Source organism: Marmota flaviventris, chromosome 10 (genome assembly GCF_047511675.1).
Source record: "Marmota flaviventris isolate mMarFla1 chromosome 10, mMarFla1.hap1, whole genome shotgun sequence".
Classification (NCBI taxonomy): Eukaryota; Metazoa; Chordata; class Mammalia; order Rodentia; family Sciuridae; genus Marmota; species Marmota flaviventris.
Window position 1 is genome coordinate 68,454,562 of NC_092507.1, and position 21,463 is coordinate 68,476,024.

At 32.6% G+C, this 21,463-nt stretch overlaps 1 protein-coding gene across 12 annotated transcripts in view; it reads left to right on the forward strand.

Annotated features, from left to right (window-relative positions):
- Adgrl2 (adhesion G protein-coupled receptor L2) overlaps positions 1-21,051 on the forward strand; it is a 192,818-nt gene extending 171,767 nt beyond the window's left edge. For 5 of the 12 annotated variants that reach the window (XM_071617974.1, XM_071617972.1, XM_071617973.1 and 2 more), the window contains 5 exons: positions 6,204-6,295; positions 8,133-8,301; positions 11,102-11,230; positions 11,781-11,877; positions 17,076-21,051. In XM_071617974.1, the coding sequence (XP_071474075.1) occupies positions 6,204-6,295; positions 8,133-8,301; positions 11,102-11,230; positions 11,781-11,877; positions 17,076-17,830 (1,242 nt within the window). In that variant the 3' untranslated portion in view covers positions 17,831-21,051. Of the gene's footprint in view, positions 1-6,203; positions 6,296-8,132; positions 8,302-11,101; positions 11,231-11,780; positions 11,878-13,553; positions 13,683-13,927; positions 14,010-16,320; positions 16,919-17,075 lie in introns of those variants that run through there. The other 7 variants (XM_027935132.2, XM_071617978.1, XM_071617976.1 and 4 more) reach the window with 5 other exon arrangements.
- Positions 21,052-21,463: the final 412 nt, after the last annotated feature.

Sequence of the window (21,463 nt, forward strand, 5' to 3'; positions counted from 1 at the left end):
ACCGACTTTAAAACATTAAAAAGAAAAAGACATTGTACTTGGCATAAGGAGCTAATGTTCACACGTACTCAGCTTTGAGGAAGAAAAGAGGTAAAACACATTTTATTTGTATTACCCATTTAAAAAGACAGCCCCATATTAATTAGACTCTTATTATTATCCTCTACCAAATCCTTTAGGCTGAGATGTGTGTAGGGCTTTTAGAACATTTTCCTGAACTTAAAAACAAACAAACAACAACAACAAAAAGAAACCAGCAGGTAGCAATCACAGTATACACCTCCTTGGAATTCTTCTCCTCAATTGCCTTGCCTTCTAATCCTCCCAACACACAATGAAACTAAGTGTGGTACAAGAGTGCCAAGCAATCTTGCAAAACACCATGTAACCTAACCTAAACTAAAATATAATTGTACAGCATAAGCTTGCTGAAAATACACTTACCTACATTTATTCTCTGACAATACATTTAAAACTCAATTCAGACATACATCTTATATAAACTATATTGTATACTATTCATTTATGTTCTATTCTTATAACAAAAAATAGAAAATATAGTGTTGCATTTCCAGCTTTTTTGAATTGAAACCATTTAACTTCCTAGTATTAAATAAGTGTACATTTTTAATAATAATGTTCTATGAAGAAAAATAATATGCTAAGGAAGATAAAACTTCCCACTTCTGCATCTCTATAGAATGTCTTGCCTACAGGCACTGGAGTTATTATATCTATGAGAAAAGTGCTGGTAAGTAATGAGCAGTGGGAAACCATTAGTATGCCTGAAATGGTTTAATGAAAGCTTGGATCATGACACGTCAGGAGCTGTTCTTATCATTTGGACAGCTCCATCTGCATCATTAATAATTAATTCAGTTCAGTAAGAGTTCAGCTCACACACTCATTTAGAAGTCTTCTTCAGAGAACACCTCTCTGGCTGCTAGTCCCAGAGAGAAATAGGTTTCTGCTTGGCTAATAGCAAAGATCTAGAGATACAAGTACAGTTTTAGAGTTGCATTTGCCAGGTAGCAAAAGCTCCAGGGAGGACAAAAAGGGTCAGAACATGTGCAGTTCAGCTAGGTTATTTCAGAGTGGTGTTTCTGTTCTTCTGTCTTATCATATCCATGTCAGCACTGCAAGCTGTGGAATGAATTTTAAGCTGCTAAGCTCAGACGGATGTGATTCAATTGAGCAGGTTGATGACCATAAAGGAAACTGTGCTCTCCTATAATCTGTGGTACCTTTTTCTTTTTTATAAACTTCTTTGTATTTTTATTTTATCAAATGGGTGATTTTTAACTATGCCATGTTATTAAGCAGCATTGGATTTTGTAGCAAACGTTTCTGGCAGGCTATTTTAATAATTATTTTTGCAATTATTATTTGGGAAGTGTTGAAAGAATGATATTGGTCAGTGGATCAGAAAGAATGCCCTAGTTTGGTGATTTAGTCTTTTTAGCTATATGGGGGAAAAATATTTTTTTCTTCTGGATTTACTCCCACCCTTTTACATAGTATTCTATGAAGACATTCCCACCGATCTATTTATACCTGCACACATACAGGCATAGAGCAGAGTTAATATTTGATTAATTTTTGACTGAACAAATTGCTTCATCTCTAAAATTAATCATGAGCATATTTAGGCTTGTGGGTTGACATACATACCTAACATAATCCTAATAACCTATACTTAAGGGTGACTTCTATGTGAATAATTGAGTAACTACATGTACTTACCAGGTTAGACAAATCTTTGTGTGTGTAAAAAGTTGATAGCTCCAACTTTTTCCTTTCTGACTTACGCATAAAACCTTTCAACTTATCTTAAAATGTTATGTTTAAACTGAGTGATGTTTATGTTTGGGAGGAGAAAAAAAATTACAAAAGACAGAGGCAAAAACTGACCTCCTTGGGGTGCAGGTGAGAGGAGCAGCAATTGAATGATGTCTGTTCTCTCCCTTCATCTGCTTTCCAGTGAAAAATAGGGGAAACTCTCTTTGTGTGATTAATTTTTAAATGTATACCAAAGTCAGGAAAATATATTGAAGAAAAATAAAATAAGAAGGAGAAAAAAATCACTTATTTTAACCATAAATAAATAAAGGAGCAGGGAGGGAAGAAGGAAATGAATGTACACCTGGAAAGATCCGTGAAGAATTATATCATGAAGATAATGCAAAGAAACTAGGAACTCCGGTTTGCAGACTGAAGTTTAAAATCAGGTGTTTTGTCTGAAAGTGAATATTGTGGATTATAGAATTTATCAAAGATGTTTATATTTGCTTCTTTATCTCTGTTTTTTTTTTCCTATTGTTGTATTTTAAGAGAACAAGAAAGAAAGGGTGGTGAGAATCTACTGAAATATATCCCACAAAAATCATAATTCTTACCTCCTGAAAAAGATCATAACAACAATATTTATTCTGTGAAACGAAAATTTAACAGTATAATTTTTTAAGCATTGAAAAAATAAGAGAACTGTAAAACCACACTTTAAAAAGATGTATTTTTGCTTCAGTATTTATCCTACTTGTTTCCAGGAAATATTTCACTGCCATATGCTGTTGGCAGTACCATATAAAATTTTTTAATATCTATATGGTATAAGTATTCCATTTTTCTAATAAACTAGTAAATAATTCATGTCAGTGAAATTTTAGTTTTTTTTTTTTAATGAATTGGGGAAACACTCATTTTAGGATTTTTTTTTTTTTTTTGCCATCTTATTTTAGAGTATGACTTGAATGCTTTTTTTAATACTTTCTTTGTTTTGAAATGATGAAATGTTGTCTTATTGTCATTGATTCGTTATTTTTATGCTTTCTATTTCATAGACTAAATTTGTTCAGAGTTTAACTAAATTTCTTGACAACCTGTTCATTGACTGTAATGGTAATTTTTAGTTTCTTTACATTGGAAAATTTATGAACATTTGGAAAATCATTTGAGTACAAAAATCCTTCGAGGGTTTTAGGATTATTTTCCCAGTATTTTTAGTTGTCTTTAAAGAAACTCCTTTTAAGTCTTCTTAATGCAATCAATGCTAGCTGTGTGAGAACAGCTTTTTAAAACTTTAGTTTTATATTCACACTTGGGTTTTCTGAATTTGTGTAGTATTTAGTTACACGAGAATGTAACTGACATAACAAGCTTTAGAGAAGACACAATGGACAGTTAAGCATTCAGGTTGACTAGTAGGGAGAAGGGTGAGCATTCTGGTTGTGGAATGCTCGAAGTTTCCAGAGGAAATGGATTGTTAGTTAACTCTGGTCAGTCCATCAATTGGAAGTCATTCCAAGAGTACCCCTGTTATGCAATTCAGGGTTTCTTTGAGGCAGTATTGTATATATTAATTGATTATTTATTTTAACCTCATTTATCATTGCTTGTTCACTTTTACATTGGCTTCTGCCTTGAAGAAGCAGAATCTTGGTTTTGTTTTGTTTTTTAATAGAATCAGTATATCTGTTGTTCAGAGACTCTTAACTTTCCTACCCAGAACAAATTGGTTAATTTTATTTGGAAGTACTGTGGGCTGTGGAGCCAGACCACAGTATATTGAATCTCAACACTGACATTATAATAGCTAAGTAATCTTTGGGAAGACACATCTTAATAATTTGTAAATTGGGCATACAAGACTGTCTGCTACCTCTGGCAGTAGGACTATAGCTGGCTTTTTCCCCCTGAGATTTTATATATTTTCTGAACTTGTTGATATATTAAATAGAAATAAAACATATTTTGTTTAAAACATCAGTTGAGTGAAGGGAATGAAAGAGGAGAAAAGTAGCCAACAGTGTATGCTTTAAGGATTAAATGAGAATTTGTGTGTGTGTGTGTGTGTATGTGTGTGACATATTCAACTGGGCTAGTTTTCATTCTTAACTAGGAAAAAAAATGTCTTTATCATATATAAGCTTTAATTATATTTCCCTATAGGTAGATTTTAATTTCTTATTTCAGTTTTATTGAAAAATGTTTTTATTCTTAGACTGCTTTTTTTCCCTGATTTTGTTCACTGAAAAAAATATTGTTCTGATAAGTTCATCCCTGGACTTTTTTACTTGTTTTATTTTTACAGCATACTTTACACAGTCCACATTTCCTCACATTTACATTCATTACTCTACGTATAATTGTAAACATGTGGTAGATAATAAATAGCCTTTTTGCTTTCTATTTTGTTCCTAAGATGAGGAGAGGAAATAATTAATATGCTTAGAAAGTAATGAATACCAAATTGTGGCCTTATATATTTTGGGAAATTAATAAAGGGGGGGGACCCTATATCTAGAAATTTGCAATAAAAGAAATGTTTGTATTAAGACATTCAAAAAGAAGTGGAAACAGAGTGAAGGATTTTAACTGAATCTGTGAAGCAGATTAGCCAAGGGTGGGTATCAGTTTGTTTACATGGGTTTTGGTTTGTTTTTAAGATATTTATGCAGTTCTTCCTTTTAATCATTCATCAATTTTACTAGTTAAGGCTGCTGTTGTATAAGCTATAGGAATAATAACATGTTGATTTTGTTTATTTTTTTAATTAGAGATACACTTTACCATAATGCTTTTAAAACCTAATCAATATTTACTGTATTATCAAATGGTTCTCTCAAATTAATTTCTCAAAGGCAGAAACTGTCTTGTATTCACAATACAATCAGCATATCTTATGTAGAGCAGTCAAGACAATAAATATTTGTCGAATGAAATGTATTATATTGTAACATTCCTTACAATTCAAGCATATATTTTGTGACTTGCTGCAATAATCTTTAGCAAATAAAGCAAAAATAAAATGTTTCTACAATTTTACTTACTTTTTATCTAGATAGAATATGTTAAGAAATTAATCTTTAAATACTTTAAAACAAAAAGCTGCTTTTGTCCTCCAGTAATTAACATGGAAGGGTAGGACCCTGTCTGCCAACATGTATAAGTTATGCCCATTAACCTCATTTTATCCCGTAAAGAATAAGGCATAGTAGACAAAATGATAAAGAGCTTGGATTAAAGCTTTTGCTCTGTTCCCAAACTATAGGAAGGACTTAGAAAGTTTAATTTATTGTCCTACATAAACTTTCCTAATTATAAAAATTAGAAGTAGTGATGGATGAATAAAATAATGTTATCATTTGATCATGTGTCATTGTGACTCGATAAAAAGGATCATATTACTGTATCTGTTCCCAAGGAATTGAATTCATCTCCACCTACAGTGGGTCCTTATAAATATACCATTTGAGCTGTTACTAAATCATGTAATGTTTTAATCTCTTTTAAAATAATAATCCAAAACAAATGTCAAAATCCAGGAACACTATAGTTTAGTTCTATTTTTAGAACTATAAAAGTGGAACTGCCACCTTTCCAAAGTTCTGCCAGGTGCTAGTAGAAGCAAATACAAATTACCAACCTTTGTCTCTCCTCAGTCAAAACACAACCTCTTTTTCTGAGTTCACTCTTATTGACCTCGGGGCATCCCAGACCTTCTATGTTAGATTCCATCTTCTCCAGATTGATTTTGTTTGCCTCTAGATTCACAGCACAGCAGAATGTTTAGAACTGAAACAGCCTTTTGTCAGAATTTACCATGCATGTGACAAAAAGATACAGGAGAAAAAGGACTCATGGTTAAATAATGACTTAAGTAATGGTTAAATAGGACTATATATGTATTTTTTAAATTTGCCCTCATCTAGAAGAGTTTTCATATTTTATTTCACTTTCTCCTCACAATGACCTTAGAAAGTAGGTTGTGCAGATGTTATCAATCTCATTTAATCAATCAAAATCAAGAGCTAGACTCTTATCCAAGTCTTATGATTCCAACCCAGGGATTCTTCCTGAAGCTGATGTTAATGGTCCTTCTAAGAAATTCACTTCAGTATTTATTCCATGGGTTTTAGGCTCTGGAGTATATGTAGCTAAAGAGACTAATTTAGGTTTGGTAATTTATTTAATCATTACCACATGATACTGACTCATTAAGGTTGCAATTTCATGTCAAATGATCTATTGAAGAATTGATCATATGGAGCGTGTTTTACATAGACTGAAGTTGATCATCACATACCTAAATTCTCTCCCATATCCACATACTATTGATGCATTAGTTTGTTAACTATATTTGAAAAAAAGATGTTTTTACTTTCTTTATAGTGATCCAATTCTTTCTTTATTTGTTATAACAGTTAAATATCATCTTCCTGGTGATCACATTGTGCAAAATGGTGAAGCATTCAAACACTTTGAAACCAGATTCTAGCAGGTTGGAAAACATTAAGTAAGTATTTTGTATTTTAATTTTAGCACTTGACAAGCTAAGTAAAAGATATTCTCCACAGGGAACACAGGTATTTTTGCCTTCTGTCAACTGTAGAAATTATTCAGAATGAAGTTTTACTGATCAAGGTTAAGTCTCACTGTTACTATGTTACAGACATGGGTCAAAAGTTAGATAATTCTGTCTTGATTTAGAATGAAGAAATTGTTTCAGTAGCTTTGTGGAAATTTCATATCACTATAGCAATTTCATTTGAATTGAAAATGCAATTCAAAATGATGTTCTTGTTTGCATGGCTGATAGGATTTTATTAAGTTTGTTTTTTTAAATGACTTTTTGATTTAAGGATTCTAAGCAGTTTCTCCTCCTAATCCTGTTTTCCTAAGAGAATTTACTCTATTACTATTGTTAACGTGAAGATGATCTGTTGTTTTTATGCTAATTAAACAAATGTTTACTTTATCTCACTAGTGTTATTGCAATATTCTATCAATGGAAAAATGCTATCTAATTAACGAAAAATTGATAGCTGTTGATTCATTAAATCATCTTATGGAGGTATTTTCAGAGTTATTTTAAAAATATGAGTGTTAATTTAGAACTTGAGGTATTCGAGTTATAATGGGGTTGTGAAAATACTTTTAGAGTAAAAAAATGGCAGATCTATTGTAAGGGTAAATTAAAAAAAAAAAAGATGTTTTAGATAGGTTAGTGCCAGCTTCATTGCATGTTGCATGGTAAGAGAGAGAGCTAATCTTTAGCATCTCTCTCTTTTCTTCCTTTTCCTCTTTCTGTCTTCTCATCTACACCAGTAATTACCGTGTTTGTGATGGCTACTATAATACGGACTTACCTGGGTAAGGTAGAACCCTACATTAACAAATTTATGGCATGATTTATATTTTTTACAAATCCGTCAATATCATGAATTGCCCTTAATTTTTATAATTATTTTGAAATATCTAATTTGCTATAGTATTTTTAACTATAATATGCCTTTATTTTTTAATTGCTTGCCTCTGCATTTTGACTTTCTTAATTTTGACTAATTTATATAATATATAAATGCTTTCTTATTACTTTCTATTTTAATTCTGTCTAATAATTTTGTTTCTCTTTTCTGCTTATAATGCTTTCTAGCTATGAAGATAATAAGCCATTTATCAAGTAAGATCATTAGTTAGACATGGAATGCACTGACTTTAATTCCTTCTCATTCCGCCCTATTTTCTACAGTTCTTTTCTCCTTAAGCTATTCATGATGAAATCTCTCCAAAATTATTATTATTTTTTTAATTATTATTTTGAAGTTGTCCTCATGTTTTTACCTCATTTCAGCTAGGCTTCTTCATGCTTTAGTTATAAAACCTTAGGTTCACCTAAGACTAGCTCATAGACTTTGAAGTTTAGGTACTAAGTGATTATCTGCCATTTAACCTTTCTGTATGTGTCACATTATTCGGTGTCATATGAGTAGACCACAGGAATAAAAATATGTTAGTAAACTAATTAAGAACTCCTTAATTTCTTTAACCAAAATGCACATAAACAGCAATAAAGTCCTGGGGGTTATTTTACAATCTGTATTTTAAAGTAGTTTGATACCTGTGTATTCTGGAGTAAGAAAAGGTCATGCCTGCTGTTGCGGTTTTCACTGGAGGCTGCAGTACTAAATGCTGTTGTTCTTTTTTTAATCAATGAAAGGATAAAGACAAATGCTGTTGAGTTTGAATGTGAACATAGAGAAAGTCAACTGCTACTACTAAAATGTTAATAAATAAGTGTAATATTTTTTTCCCTCATTGAACCTGTTAAAAAATTCAATTTGTTTTTTCAGGTCTTGGGTGCTTGGTGCTTTTGCTCTGCTGTGTCTTCTTGGCCTCACCTGGTCATTTGGGTTGCTTTTTATTAATGAGGAGACTGTTGTGATGGCGTATCTCTTCACCATCTTTAATGCTTTCCAGGGAGTGTTCATTTTCATCTTTCACTGTGCTCTCCAGAAGAAAGTAAGTGAATGGAAACACCTAGGGCCTCAGCTTGCCCATTCTGTGGCTTGAAAATAATAGGTGTAATAGAGAGGTTACAGTGGGCGTATTACTAAATAGCATCATATTTTTTTTTATTATAAGTTAATTTTAATACCTATCTAGAAATTTAGGTTCACATTATAAAGTTGAACAATACCAGTCATCTTTTGGGAAGGTTGTAAACCAGATTATTTATGTTAAGATTTCTTCTTTGCTAGTAGGGTCTGTAGAATATTTTACTCACAGAATATACAAGATTAAAAAAAAAAAAAGTTAAATTTATTTCATGCTCACTAACAGGAATGCACTAGTCCTAAATGAAATTGAGTGTAAGAATACATCATGTCAATTTTAAACAAACCAGGCATATAAAAAATTAATGCTAATGTTCCTTTTGAGTAATTTTGAAAGATTTAAAAACCAATAATTTAGACCTCATGTCCTACCTAGTATTTTGTTCTGACTTCATGTTAAGTGAATTCAGCAAAAAGGATTCAAAAATTAAATTTAAAAGGAAAAACTTCAATCTGTAGCAAGACATAAGCCTAAGAGAATCTCTTAGCTGCCATTGGAGTTTGAAATTTCTGTGCGTTTCACACAAGGTATCATCCTTTCTGTCTGCATATCTAATATAGTCTTTTTATTCTGTTATTACTAGTTGGTCACTAAATTGAACAGAGAAATAGAATTGTGAAAGTGAAAACTATTATGTTTTCAGTCCTGACAAGATGATAGTGTTGTTACTTCCATCAGTTTTGAATAAGCTATAATTTTGAGATAATGACAGTGGAATGTGCAATACTGACAGATAATGTACATTCACAGCAATATAGGCATTAGGCAAAACCAACACTGGAGGGTATTATTTGGATAAAATACCATTTTGATTGCCATTGTCTTGGTTATACAGCATTTTGGAACAGTTAATAGCCATTAAATGTGTGGAAAATTTTTGTGAGGTATCATGTGTTATTTAATAACAGTGAACTCTAACTTTCTAAACATTGTACGGGGATAACCTTAGTAACTACTTTAGTTTTTATTTATTTCTTATGTAAATGAGCAGTCTGTGCACAAGCCTATGATGACATATTCATCATTTCTGGATTATTGTGCCAAACAGTTTTGATATAATGCATTGACTTAACAGAGAAAGGGTGAAACAGTTATTATTTCTTCATATAGTTATGTGTGCTAATTGAACAAGGAGATTTTAACATGCTTTTTTCCTTAACAACTGCATTTTAAAAGCATCCTGATGCACTTGTTTTGACATGTTCTCCTTATTCTAGGATACATCCTATTGGGTACTACCAGGGTGGATTGTTAAGAATATGACATAAAATGGTTACATTAAAATCATGGTTCTTACTGCTCGAATTGAGCATATTTAGGCCAAGAAAATGCCTTCAAAGCTCAACCACATTGTTATTTGCTTTAATAGGTATAATTAAATAAACCAAGAAAAAAATGCAAGTACACTTAGATTTAAAAGATCATCTGGTGACTTCAATTTTCTAATTTTGAAAGGAATAAGTGTTAAAGTCATGGTCTTTACAAGTGGATTACTGAGTTGTGAAAGGGGAAAGGCTTCTTGAGTATTTGGGGAGTTTTTTGTTTGTTTGTTTTTTGATTTTTGTTATTGTGGTGGTAATCTACTAGAAAAAAAATTTTTTTCTTCTGTAATTTTTCCCTGTCTGTGTTGTGATTTAAAAGGCTGGCTCTAATCTACAATAAAACATTTCTATGCTGATGTAACTGTACACAATCCAGCACCTTCTGCCCTTCTCCCAATTCTGTACTGTTCCAGAAGGGTAGTTCTTTGGACTCCATTTTTTTTTCTTAATATTGTTTTTAGTTGTTGATGGAACTTTATTTATGTGTACGCTGTGCTAAGAATCAAACCAGTGCTTCTCAAATGCTAGGCAAACAAACGCTCTAACACTGAGCTACAACTGCAGCCCTGGGCTCCACTTTTTAAAGGTTGATTTAAATTTCCTTTTAGACCTAACAATTTTCCTCTCCATTCATATATGCAGGATCCAGTGAGAAAGGGAAATTACATGGGTAACTCATTAATGTGAATGGAAATAGCTTTTTTAAATAGTTTTGGTGAGTGCGAATGAAGTGAGTAGACATCTTAGATGCTCCATACTAAATGTTAAAGCTAGGCATATCAGAAAATGAAGAAAACGTTCTGTTTTGATCATTGGCAAATGTATCAAAGTACTTTTTTTCTTTGTTCTTATGCCAAAGAAGTCTTGTCATTACAAAGAGGTTACTGGCAAAACTCTGCAATCTAGTCAAAGAGGTTTATGTATTGACCTAATAAGAAGATGTGAAGCATGTAAAACTTAAATGACTGAATTACAGATTGAGTAAATATAATCAAGCAAGGAATATACAAACTGTCCGATTTTCTTAGCCCAAAATAAAATGAAGCCACTAGTTGTGTAGGCAGAATAAGACTTTAAATACATTGCTACTGAATTAATAGCTAACATTCAGATAATAGTAACAACAGGTACAAAGTTTGTCCACATGTTATACAAAGTTTTAAAGATCCTACTAGCTAATCAAATGGTCAGAGATATTTCTCTGATAGGATTCTAGCAATTTCAGCTGAACTTGAGTTTGAAATTTCAATTTATTTTCTCTGCAGATATGTCATGGTGCTACTTTAATTTTTTTTTTGGTTGTCTTCACTCTTCATTTAATTAAAGAGAGAAGCAAGTATATGTTTATCTCAATCCCATGGTCTCATGATTATTCATTGCAGGTACGAAAAGAATATGGCAAGTGCTTCAGACACTCATATTGCTGTGGTGGACTCCCAACTGAGAGCCCCCACAGTTCTGTGAAGGCATCAACCACCAGAACCAGTGCTCGGTATTCCTCTGGCACACAGGTAACAAAGGGTTTGACAGCATCTTTAATTAACCTTATTTATAGAAAGCCTTTTGGGACATGTTCTGTTTAGATGCACTAATTGTTTCCTCATTATAATAATGCAGGTAGTAAATGCTTGCTTTTTTTTAGTATGCTGATTTTAATTTCTTCTTAAATATGTACTCAAGGTGTTTATTTAGGTGTAAACATCCTTTTGGAGGAAGCGTGTCCTTTAAGAAGTGAATCCTAAACAGTCCATATTCTAAGGACGTATAGTGCAGCATTCATAGCAGTCACTCAGTCAGCATTGTTGAATAAACAGTCATCTCAACTTTATATAAAAAGTCAATTAAATAACACACTTTCAAGAGTGGAAGATTAAATACCCTTTAGTAAAAGGCAAGCAATAGGGCAGCATAGATGTCCTTAGTTTTGGACCCAAAACAGCACACATTCTGTAAAAGGCCAACTGATAATCATACACAGATTGTCTAGGATGAAGCTTTGTGTGTTTTTAATAAGGTGAGCTTGGGAAAACTAACATATGTCTTGCTATTTTATATTAATAGAGTCGTATAAGAAGGATGTGGAATGACACTGTGAGAAAACAATCTGAATCTTCTTTTATCTCAGGTGACATCAATAGCACTTCAACACTTAATCAAGGTCAGTTATTAGGAAAATTTTAGTGTACAATATACAATACAAATTTTGGACTTTTTGCCAACTTAGAATAATTCTAGACATAGTATAATTCTAAAGTGTTGAACTTTTCTCTCATGGGTGTATATATCACACGTTCTTAAACCTGTTTACTTTTATCATCACTTATTAAAGTACATATAAATTCATTTTCTTCAATAATGTAATGCAAAAAAAATATAACTTTAAACTCCACACTATCAGAAGGCTGGGAAAAAGTAATTATTAAAAGCATACTTTGCCACAGATTAAAATGTTTTCCTCCTTTCTAAACAAGACATTTATGAAAGGGTTCTTCTTAAAATATTAAAATAAATTAGAGTAATGACTATTCATGTAAAACAGTGCTGATTTTACAGTGAAAATGGCAAAATTTTTGTAAAATTATTTTATGATTTTTCAAAAACTGAAAAATAAACTTTAAAAGAGTTATAGTAAGTCTTTATAAATAAAGTTAAAATTCATGAAAGTTTGTATAGTAACTTTTTCAATATTGTTCAATGTGTCTATAGAGGCAACTTTAAATTTGTCATATAAATCAATATAATTCTGGAAAAGGAACTAATTTAGCAACATAAGGTCACAAGCACATGCACACACAGGTATTCCTGAATAATAACTTAATAATACATATCAATCTAGTATGAAAAAAACATATTATTGTGTTGATCCTGGAAAGGTAATTTATTCAGGTATTTTCAGTTTTGAAGTATTGATTTGTAATGTAATATAGAGTTTTACCACAATGAAAATATTCAAACACATTTTAAATTGTCGAAATTGTTCTGGGAAGATTCTAGTTTAAAATGAAGAGTGGAGCATGTGTAACATCAAAACCAACTTGAATTTGAAGTATTTTTAATTGAATAGGTAGAATTTATAATTTATCCATTAGAATGAGGGAAATGTGCATCTATTCCATTGCAGTGGTGTTTTACCTAGTTCTGTTAAGATGACTATCAAAAAGTAAATGAAGTACTCAAAGATTCATTTTTGAAACCTGGCAAATGAGATTATAAAACAGGAATTCTTGTTATATACAATTTGTGAATCATCCAATGATTCATTTTAGAGTTGTTTTCCCCCTCGGCATGTACGCTTTTGCATTTACTAAAGGAAGCTTTTTGCAGTGTGTCATAATTTTTACCTGTTTGTGAAAGTTGTTTTTCTTCCTGCTTGTATCAAAGTTGGTATTAACACAGATGTTTTCATGAGGGATAATCCCACACCTGTAAATCTGAAAGTTTGAGATTCCCTCCTTTGGGCCTCTGTGGTGAAGTTTTTAATATTAGGCAGTAACATCTTGAAACATAATGTTGATCTCTATGCATTTAATTGCCATTTTTGTTTAACAGTGATTTTGTATAAATTAGTAAATGTCATCCTTAGCAGGTGTTTACTTGGGGGATTTAGAAAGCACCTGTGAGTTACTGAAATTTAACTTCCCTCTCCCCTTTCTCCTTCAAATTAGTAGTTCAAATACAGTCAGAAAATTTCAACAGATTTTCCATTGCCAACTTGTCCACTACCCTGATGAATTAGGGGAAAAAATATATATATATTGCAACTGTAACACTAAAATAAGAAAACTGATGTATTTTTTTTCTGTTTTTGTTTTTTGTTTTGTTTTTTTGCTTTAGGAATGACTGGCAATTACCTACTAACAAACCCTCTTCTTCGACCCCACGGCACTAACAACCCCTATAACACATTGCTCGCTGAAACAGTTGTATGTAATGCCCCTTCAGCTCCTGTATTTAACTCACCAGGTGTGCTTACACTTAACAAATAAAACTACCTTTCTTTGCTGCTAAACACAGCTCTGATCTTTGCCCTATTTCTAAAATACTCAAGTTGCCTTAATATTTATTATTATTATTATTATTACATCCTTAATTTTTCAATTTAAAAAAATTATGGTATTGCCCATGCCAGGCTTCTAAAACTGCACTATATTATAGTAAAAGTTCAATCATGATAGTATTTACAATAATGATCCATGTTTTTAACACAGGTGGCATAAATCTTAATATATTATTACAGGACTGACATCACATGGTCCGAGAGCCCATCTTCAAGATTTATATCATTTAGAGGTATAATATCTATATAATATGTTGTTCAGTTGACTCTAAAGCTTGCTGACAAAATTGCTTCTGGAATGAACTAGTTATAATTATTTGGATGTATGGGTATAGAAAACTACATCCAGCATTGTCAATATAACCGAACTATAGTATAGTGCAGCTTTATGGTAATTTTTCTTTTTCTTAAGGAAACTTATGAGAATAGAATTAATATTAGTCAAGTTTAAACTAATAGTTTTTAATTGGGGGAGGGGGGAGAGATTATCACTAACCTATCCTGTTTATTATACCAATAGCTTATTTTTAAAAAATCATATATACTTAATATTAAAATTTTTGAGATTTTGGGGGAAAGTTATATAATTACTGCTAGCATATAATCTCTATTTGTGAATAATATTTGCCACTAAATTGAACACAAAACTTGGTTTCCTTTTTTTTTTTTCTTAAAATTCTTTTTAACGTAACTGCAGCTTCTCTTTTCATTCTCTTGTTTTCTTACTTCCTTATGCTTTCCTCTAGCAACCTACAGAGAGACAAGTATGGGAGTAAAACTTAACTTTGCCTATCAAATGTAAATTTTTTCAGCATGATTTTTAACGGGCACAATTAAAACATTACTAGCAGTCATGAAGTAGACTCAGCGGGCAAGTGGTTCACAATTTGCAACTAAAATGTTGCCAAATTTTTAAACAGTACATCTATCTGTACTTCCTTTTGTCAGTAATAGAGGTCTGTAGCAAATGCTGTCCATACTTAAGTACATGCAATGCTGAAATAATTTGCTCTATAAAGCCTGAAGTACTGTCAGCCAAAATGCTTAATAATTGACTTTATCATTTCTGCATTCTCACAGTCATCTTGCTACAGGCTGTGGAAAGTCTTCAAGTGAATTACCTGAACTTGGGCAGAAAAAGATGCCTCTTCAAAACCAGAGAAGCCTTAAATCTGCAGTATATCATAGAAAACACCTTTTGGATTTTATTCAGTATATTTCTTACATTTCTTAAAACAGTGATAAAAAGAAAAGAAAATGTTTGAAAACATTGAACCTCTGCAAAGGAAACAAATGCTAACATGTTATCCGTATGTCACCTGCGACTTACAGTGCCAAATGTGTTCTAATGGTAGAGCTTACAAATAAAATTGTGGCACATAGGAATTTATAAACTAGAAGATTGTGTCAAGCCAGAGGAAGCCTTACAAATAACTATCATAATTTCATTTTGTTAACACCTGAAGCACGATGAAAATTGAATTGTTAATCTTTCGAATGTAGAAGTTGGGTCAGAATTTTGATTTTTGTGTTTTCTTTCTTTTTTTTAATAACATAAGTAACAAATATAATATTCTCCCCCATATTATTATTTCTGCTAATGATAATTTAGCCAACAATTGTCAGACACTTATTGTTCATGAAATTTGTGTCATACGGAGAATTTGTATGTGTTTTCTGTAAGAAATTGATTTTTCTAGGATATCTGCAGCTTTAAGAGTGAGGGAAATTTCTTATTCTTTTCCAAGAATTAAAATTTTTTCCTAAACTCCTCCAAGCCTTGCATACAATGCAGCAGCCTCACAGTGGTCAGTTTCATTTCAATAACATCATTTCATTCTTTTTTTTTTTTTTTTTAACAGATCTATCTGTAGACAAGTGATTTTTTTTTTTTCCTTCCAGGATTTTGAGAATGAATAGCTCAACCTTCCATTGTGTAGATCATTTAATTTTCTCTTTTATTTTCCCATTTGCTTGAGAAGCACTGTGATGTCCTAGTTTACATGTTTATGTGTCTGTAGAAAATACAACTGATTCATCAGAATAGAGCATGTTACCATGTTTTTTTTCCTCCTAAACTTCCTTCCATATCTCAAGCAGATTATCCAATCTTTCATTCTGTTAGAAATAAATATATATTAGCCAAGGCTGACACCCTTCTCCCATTCCATAGTTAATATCTATTCTCGGTTTAATTTCTGTGACCCATACTTAAGAAATCTCTAACATTTCTGCGTTTGACCTCCATGCCCATGGTGCTTATGGGCTGATCTTGTACAGTCGACTCTGCTGGTTCATTCGGTACTGTCACTGTGACTGATGCAGACTGCAGGGCTGCAGGCAAACTTTGACCATTAGAAGCCTGGGGCCATTACTATTAGAGAGATTATTAGTACCAAAATAAATTAACATAAATACTAAGTGTAAAGACTGCTATTGCTGGTAATCTAATTTGTTGAACCCTTGCTCTGACTAAGTTGCTGAGAAGCTTAGAAATTCTTCATCATGTTACAATAAATCATTTTACTTTCTTTTATATATCAGCTACTCTTAGGCCAGATAGCCTGAGCAGACAGACATGATGTGAGTTGTCCAAAGTGAGTCATTCCACCTGCCGTCTATCGTGTTGTTGGATGGTGCTTGTGGGCCCTCGGTCCAGTCAGTATGAGAGATGGCTGTCTCTGTTTAACATGATTTCTTTGTATCTGTCCATTTTTTTCATTCTTTTTTTTTTTTTAATTTCATCTTCAGACAAAGGAAATGTTAGAATGTTGTTTTAAAAAGTTGCTTGCCAATTATGTGGGTTTATGTTGTACATTTGCCTTTCGGTTTTGTATGTGACTTATTCCTTTTTAATTTAGTGTTGTTTAGGACAAATTCTGTTAATTTTATTTTTATAAGCCATAGTCTTGTACTGAAAATGTAAATGTCAGTAATAAATTGCTTTGCATTAACTATGCAAGGGCATGGAGTGAAGTCTTGTTCATAAGAGTGTCAGAGATTTGACCAAAAAAATCATTGAATAACTACTGTCTCTCCAAAATTGATAAAGTAATATTCTGTATGCCATTTTCCCTCCCTGGAAAACAGTATCAATTTTTTTTTAACACTTTTTCCTGTTATCTAAGGGGTTGCAACTGTTTATAGTTGGGAATGCAGGAAAGCCTGACACTTTTCAAGTGCTGGCTTTCAAATACAACTTTGTCCTGAACGACATTAAAAAGTTTTGTACAAAAGAAATAAAGTGTCTTCAGAAAGAAACAGAGGAAGTAATGGTAACTCCCCCTTTTCTGTTCCAGGACATTCACTGAACAATGCCAGGGATACAAGTGCCATGGATACTCTACCGCTAAATGGTAATTTCAACAACAGCTACTCACTGCGCAAGGGGGACTACAACGACAGTGTGCAAGTTGTGGACTGTGGACTAAGTCTGAATGATACCGCTTTTGAAAAAATGATCATTTCAGAATTAGTGCACAACAATCTTCGGGGCAGCAGCAAGACTCACAACCTGGAGCTCACACTCCCGGTCAAGCCAGTGATCGGAGGCAGCAGCAGCGAAGATGATGCTATCGTGGCAGATGCTTCATCTTTAATGCACGGCGACAACCCAGGGCTGGAGCTCCATCACAAAGAACTCGAGGCCCCGCTTATTCCTCAGCGGACTCACTCCCTTCTCTACCAACCCCAGAAGAAAGCGAAACCTGAGGGAACTGACAGCTATGTCTCGCAGCTAACCGCGGAGGCGGAGGATCACCTGCAGTCCCCCAACAGAGACTCTCTGTACACAAGCATGCCCAACCTTAGAGACTCACCCTATCAGGAGAGCAGCCCCGACATGGAAGAAGACCTCTCTCCCTCCAGGAGGAGTGAGAACGAGGACATTTACTATAAAAGCATGCCAAATCTTGGAGCTGGACGACAGCTTCAGATGTGCTACCAGATCAGCAGGGGCAATAGCGATGGTTATATAATCCCCATTAACAAAGAAGGGTGTATCCCGGAAGGGGATGTTAGAGAAGGACAGATGCAACTGGTAACAAGTCTTTAATAGTACAGCTAAGGAATTCCAAGGGCCACATGCAAGTATTAATAAGTAAAATAAAGACTCCTTTGGCCCCATGCAGCTCTCCCTACAAGTCTGCTTGAAGAGATGACTCTGTTGACCTGTGGTTCTCCGGTGTAAAAAAAAGATGACTGAACCTTGCAGTTCTGTGAATTTTTATAAAACATACAAAAACTTTGTATATACACAGAGTATACTAAAATGAATTATTTGTTACAAAGAAAAGAGATGCCAACCAGGTATTTTAAGATTCTGCTGCTGTTTAGAGAAATTGTGAAACAAGCAAAACAAAACTTTCCAGCCATTTTACTGCAGCAGTTTGTGAACTTAATTTGTAAATATGGCTGCACCATTTTTGTAGGCCTGCATTGTATTATATACAAGACGTAGGCTTTAAAATCCTGTGGGACAAATTTACTGTACCTTACTGTTCCTGACAAGACTTGGAAAAGCAGGAGAGATATTCTGCGTCAGTTTGCAGTTCACTGCAAATCTTTTACATTAAGGCAAAGATTGAAAACATGTTTAACCACTAGCAATCAAGCCACAGGCCTTATTTCATATGTTTCCTCAACTGTACAATGAACTATTCTCATGAAAAAATGGCTAAAGAAATTATATTTTGTTCTATTGCTAGGGTAAAAATAAATACATTTGTGTCCAACTGAAATATAATTGTCATTAAAATAATTTTAAAAGAGTTTGAAGAAAATATTGTGAAAAGCTCTTGGTTGCACATATGTTATGAAATGTTTTTTCTTACACTTTGTCATGGTAAGTTCTACCCGTTTTCACTTATTTTCCACTGTATACAGTGTTCTGCTTTGACCAGTTAGTCTTTATTCTTACATTTAAATTTCTTATTGCCAAAAGAACGTGTTTTATGGGGGGAAAACGCTTCAAAGCCAGTTCTGCCATGCCTTGCACAAATGTGGTGAAATCTAGAAAAGATTGTGTGTCATCCTTCTGTTTATTCTTGAACAGAGGGCAAAGAGGGCACTGGGCACTTCTCACAAACTTTCTAGTGAACAAAAGGTGCCTATTCTTTTTTTTAAAAAAGAAAATAAAACAAATATTACTCTTCCATATCCCTTCTGCCTATATTTAGTAATTAATTTATTTTATGATAAAGTTCTAATGAAATGTAAATTGTTTCAGCAAAATTCTGCTTTTCTTTTCATCCCTTTGTGTAAACCTGTTAATAATGAGCCCATCACTAATATCCAGTGTAAAGTTTAACACGGTTTGACAGTAAATAAATGTGAATTTTTTCAAGTAGTTAATGTGCACTTTTATATATGATACATAATTGGCTTTAACACATTGATCCTTTCCCACTCCTTCCTCCCCTTGGTTGAGGTGACTTCATAGTTTAGGTAATCCATGGATATGTAAAAGAATACCATTAAGTTGCCTGTTCATTCTTCATGTTAAAGGATTACATATGCACAAAATCTGGCAGATAACTTTTCAATAGGGAAATATATTAGAAGTATTTTTTGTTGTTGTTGCATTGCACCCAAACTAAAAATAAATAGATAAAAGAAGGTTTGGGATTTCTACCATCACATTTAGGCATCATAAATTTTTTTTTTCTTAAATTGATTTTTCAGCAGTATATTGAGAAATTCCTAAAACATACTTTTACAGTTTGAGGATTATTAGTATCTCTATAGACAGCTGTGAATGACAGTATTTCTTATCATTGAAAGGTTTTGCTCCAAGTTCAAAAATCATATAATTGAATCTCAACAAATAGATTTTTCCTATTTATATCATGAGCATTTATTCCAAATTCTTCTAAAGCTTAGTGGTTCTCTCAAATGCTTCTACCAAGTTAGAAATCACTTTTTTTTTTTAATGTGGGCATACTTGGACATGCCTATTGAATTTTAAAAGAGTAAGGAAGAATTTTAAGTATATACTCATGTACCTAAAAGTGGATACAGTGAAGTAGACACTAAATACTGAAATTAAATTTATCAATCCTCTGAGAAAAAAATTTCCACATAATTGTATTTGCTAACATTTTTCAGGAATTTACAAAATTTTATTTGCTGGAAAGGAATGTTATAAATACAATTTTCAGTCTTGTTTTACTTTTTCTTTTCAGTGCCTGAAACTACAGTATTTTGTAATATATTCTTCTTAGTGAACAACCTAACTAGCGTCAGGCCATTTTGCTAATTAATTAAAAAAAAAAAAAAGATGAAGAAGAAGAAGAATAAATGAAGAAAGGCAGCAATGAACACTCTGCTTACTAGTCCCATCTCTGTATCTCTTAAAGCAGTTCTCAAAGCTCTACTACAATATTAACAAGTAAATAGTACCCAAAGGGTTTGTATTCTCTGTAGTAAAAGTAATTTTATTATGGATCATTATCTTATAGACTAGAATTTGGAAGTTTTCATTCATCTTTGCCATCAAAAGAATCATTTTCGATACTGATTTTCAATACTGATTTCTTATAAATGATGTTAATATTGCCTTAAATTCCATCTAGGGTCATCTCTAGTACAAGGTAGTTTTTTTTTAGATTTGTTTAACATTACCAATTTACTGTCTTTAAATGCCAATGCACTCATTATTAGCCTGTTTTCTTTGGATCTGTCTAGCCTGCACCTGTACATACAATTCACACATCCCCGATTACTTCTTTTGTGGTAGTTACAACTGTGAACTTAGAAAGTTGCATTTGTATACCTCTCCCCAGGGATAGTTACTCTACTAGTCCATTAATAATAAGGATGCTTTTGTTCATTTATTTAGCTGTGACTTGATAAAGGTTAGTCTACATTGATGTTTTTATTTTTTCAAAAAGTGTATGTTCTATTTGCAAAAGAAATATGCTACATATATATTAATCTTACTGGATTTTATACTCATTTATGTAGAAGAGTATATATGTAAATCACTTAAATATGTTGTCAATTACAACTCATCCACATTTCTTTGAGGGTAATTACATGTAGTATTTTAACCAGTGGAACAGCAATTATTTGGTAGAAATCCTCACTGTCCTCTCCCCCAAAAGAAAAAAGTATGCACAAATTCATTGCCAAATTTCAAAAGAAAAGCTCACATGCACTTACTGTATGGGTGTATTCAGTATGCTTTGATTATTAAATAAGAAAGGAGAAAATGTATTTTTCCATCAATTCAACTTTGAACCTCAGGCTTAAAACTAACTTTTATTATGTTCTTGTGAGATTGGGGTGTTTGTAAAAATTTAACTCAGTAAAATTTTTATTGCAATTAAAACCTTCTAAGTCAAAAGCCTTGAAAGAATGCATACTAGTTTGAATTCCTAAAATAAAAACAGTTCTTCATATTTTCTTGATACTGAAGTTTTCTTAAAAGCTAGTACTCCTGCAGTATTTTATAAATAAAACTTAGTAACAAGAGTTCACATGTTCCTGTGTTCCAGAGATTTCTCTTTCCATGAAATTACTGCATTAAATCTGAAACATCAATATAAAGAGTTCCTGGCATTTTGAAAATAGATGAGAGAGTTGCCTCACAGTGTAATACAGTTAGTGTGGTTTTGGTGAAAAACTGTATCACATGCTTCCTGCTAGTGAGTCGAAAGTTAAATTGGAGTGGTCATTAAACAGCATG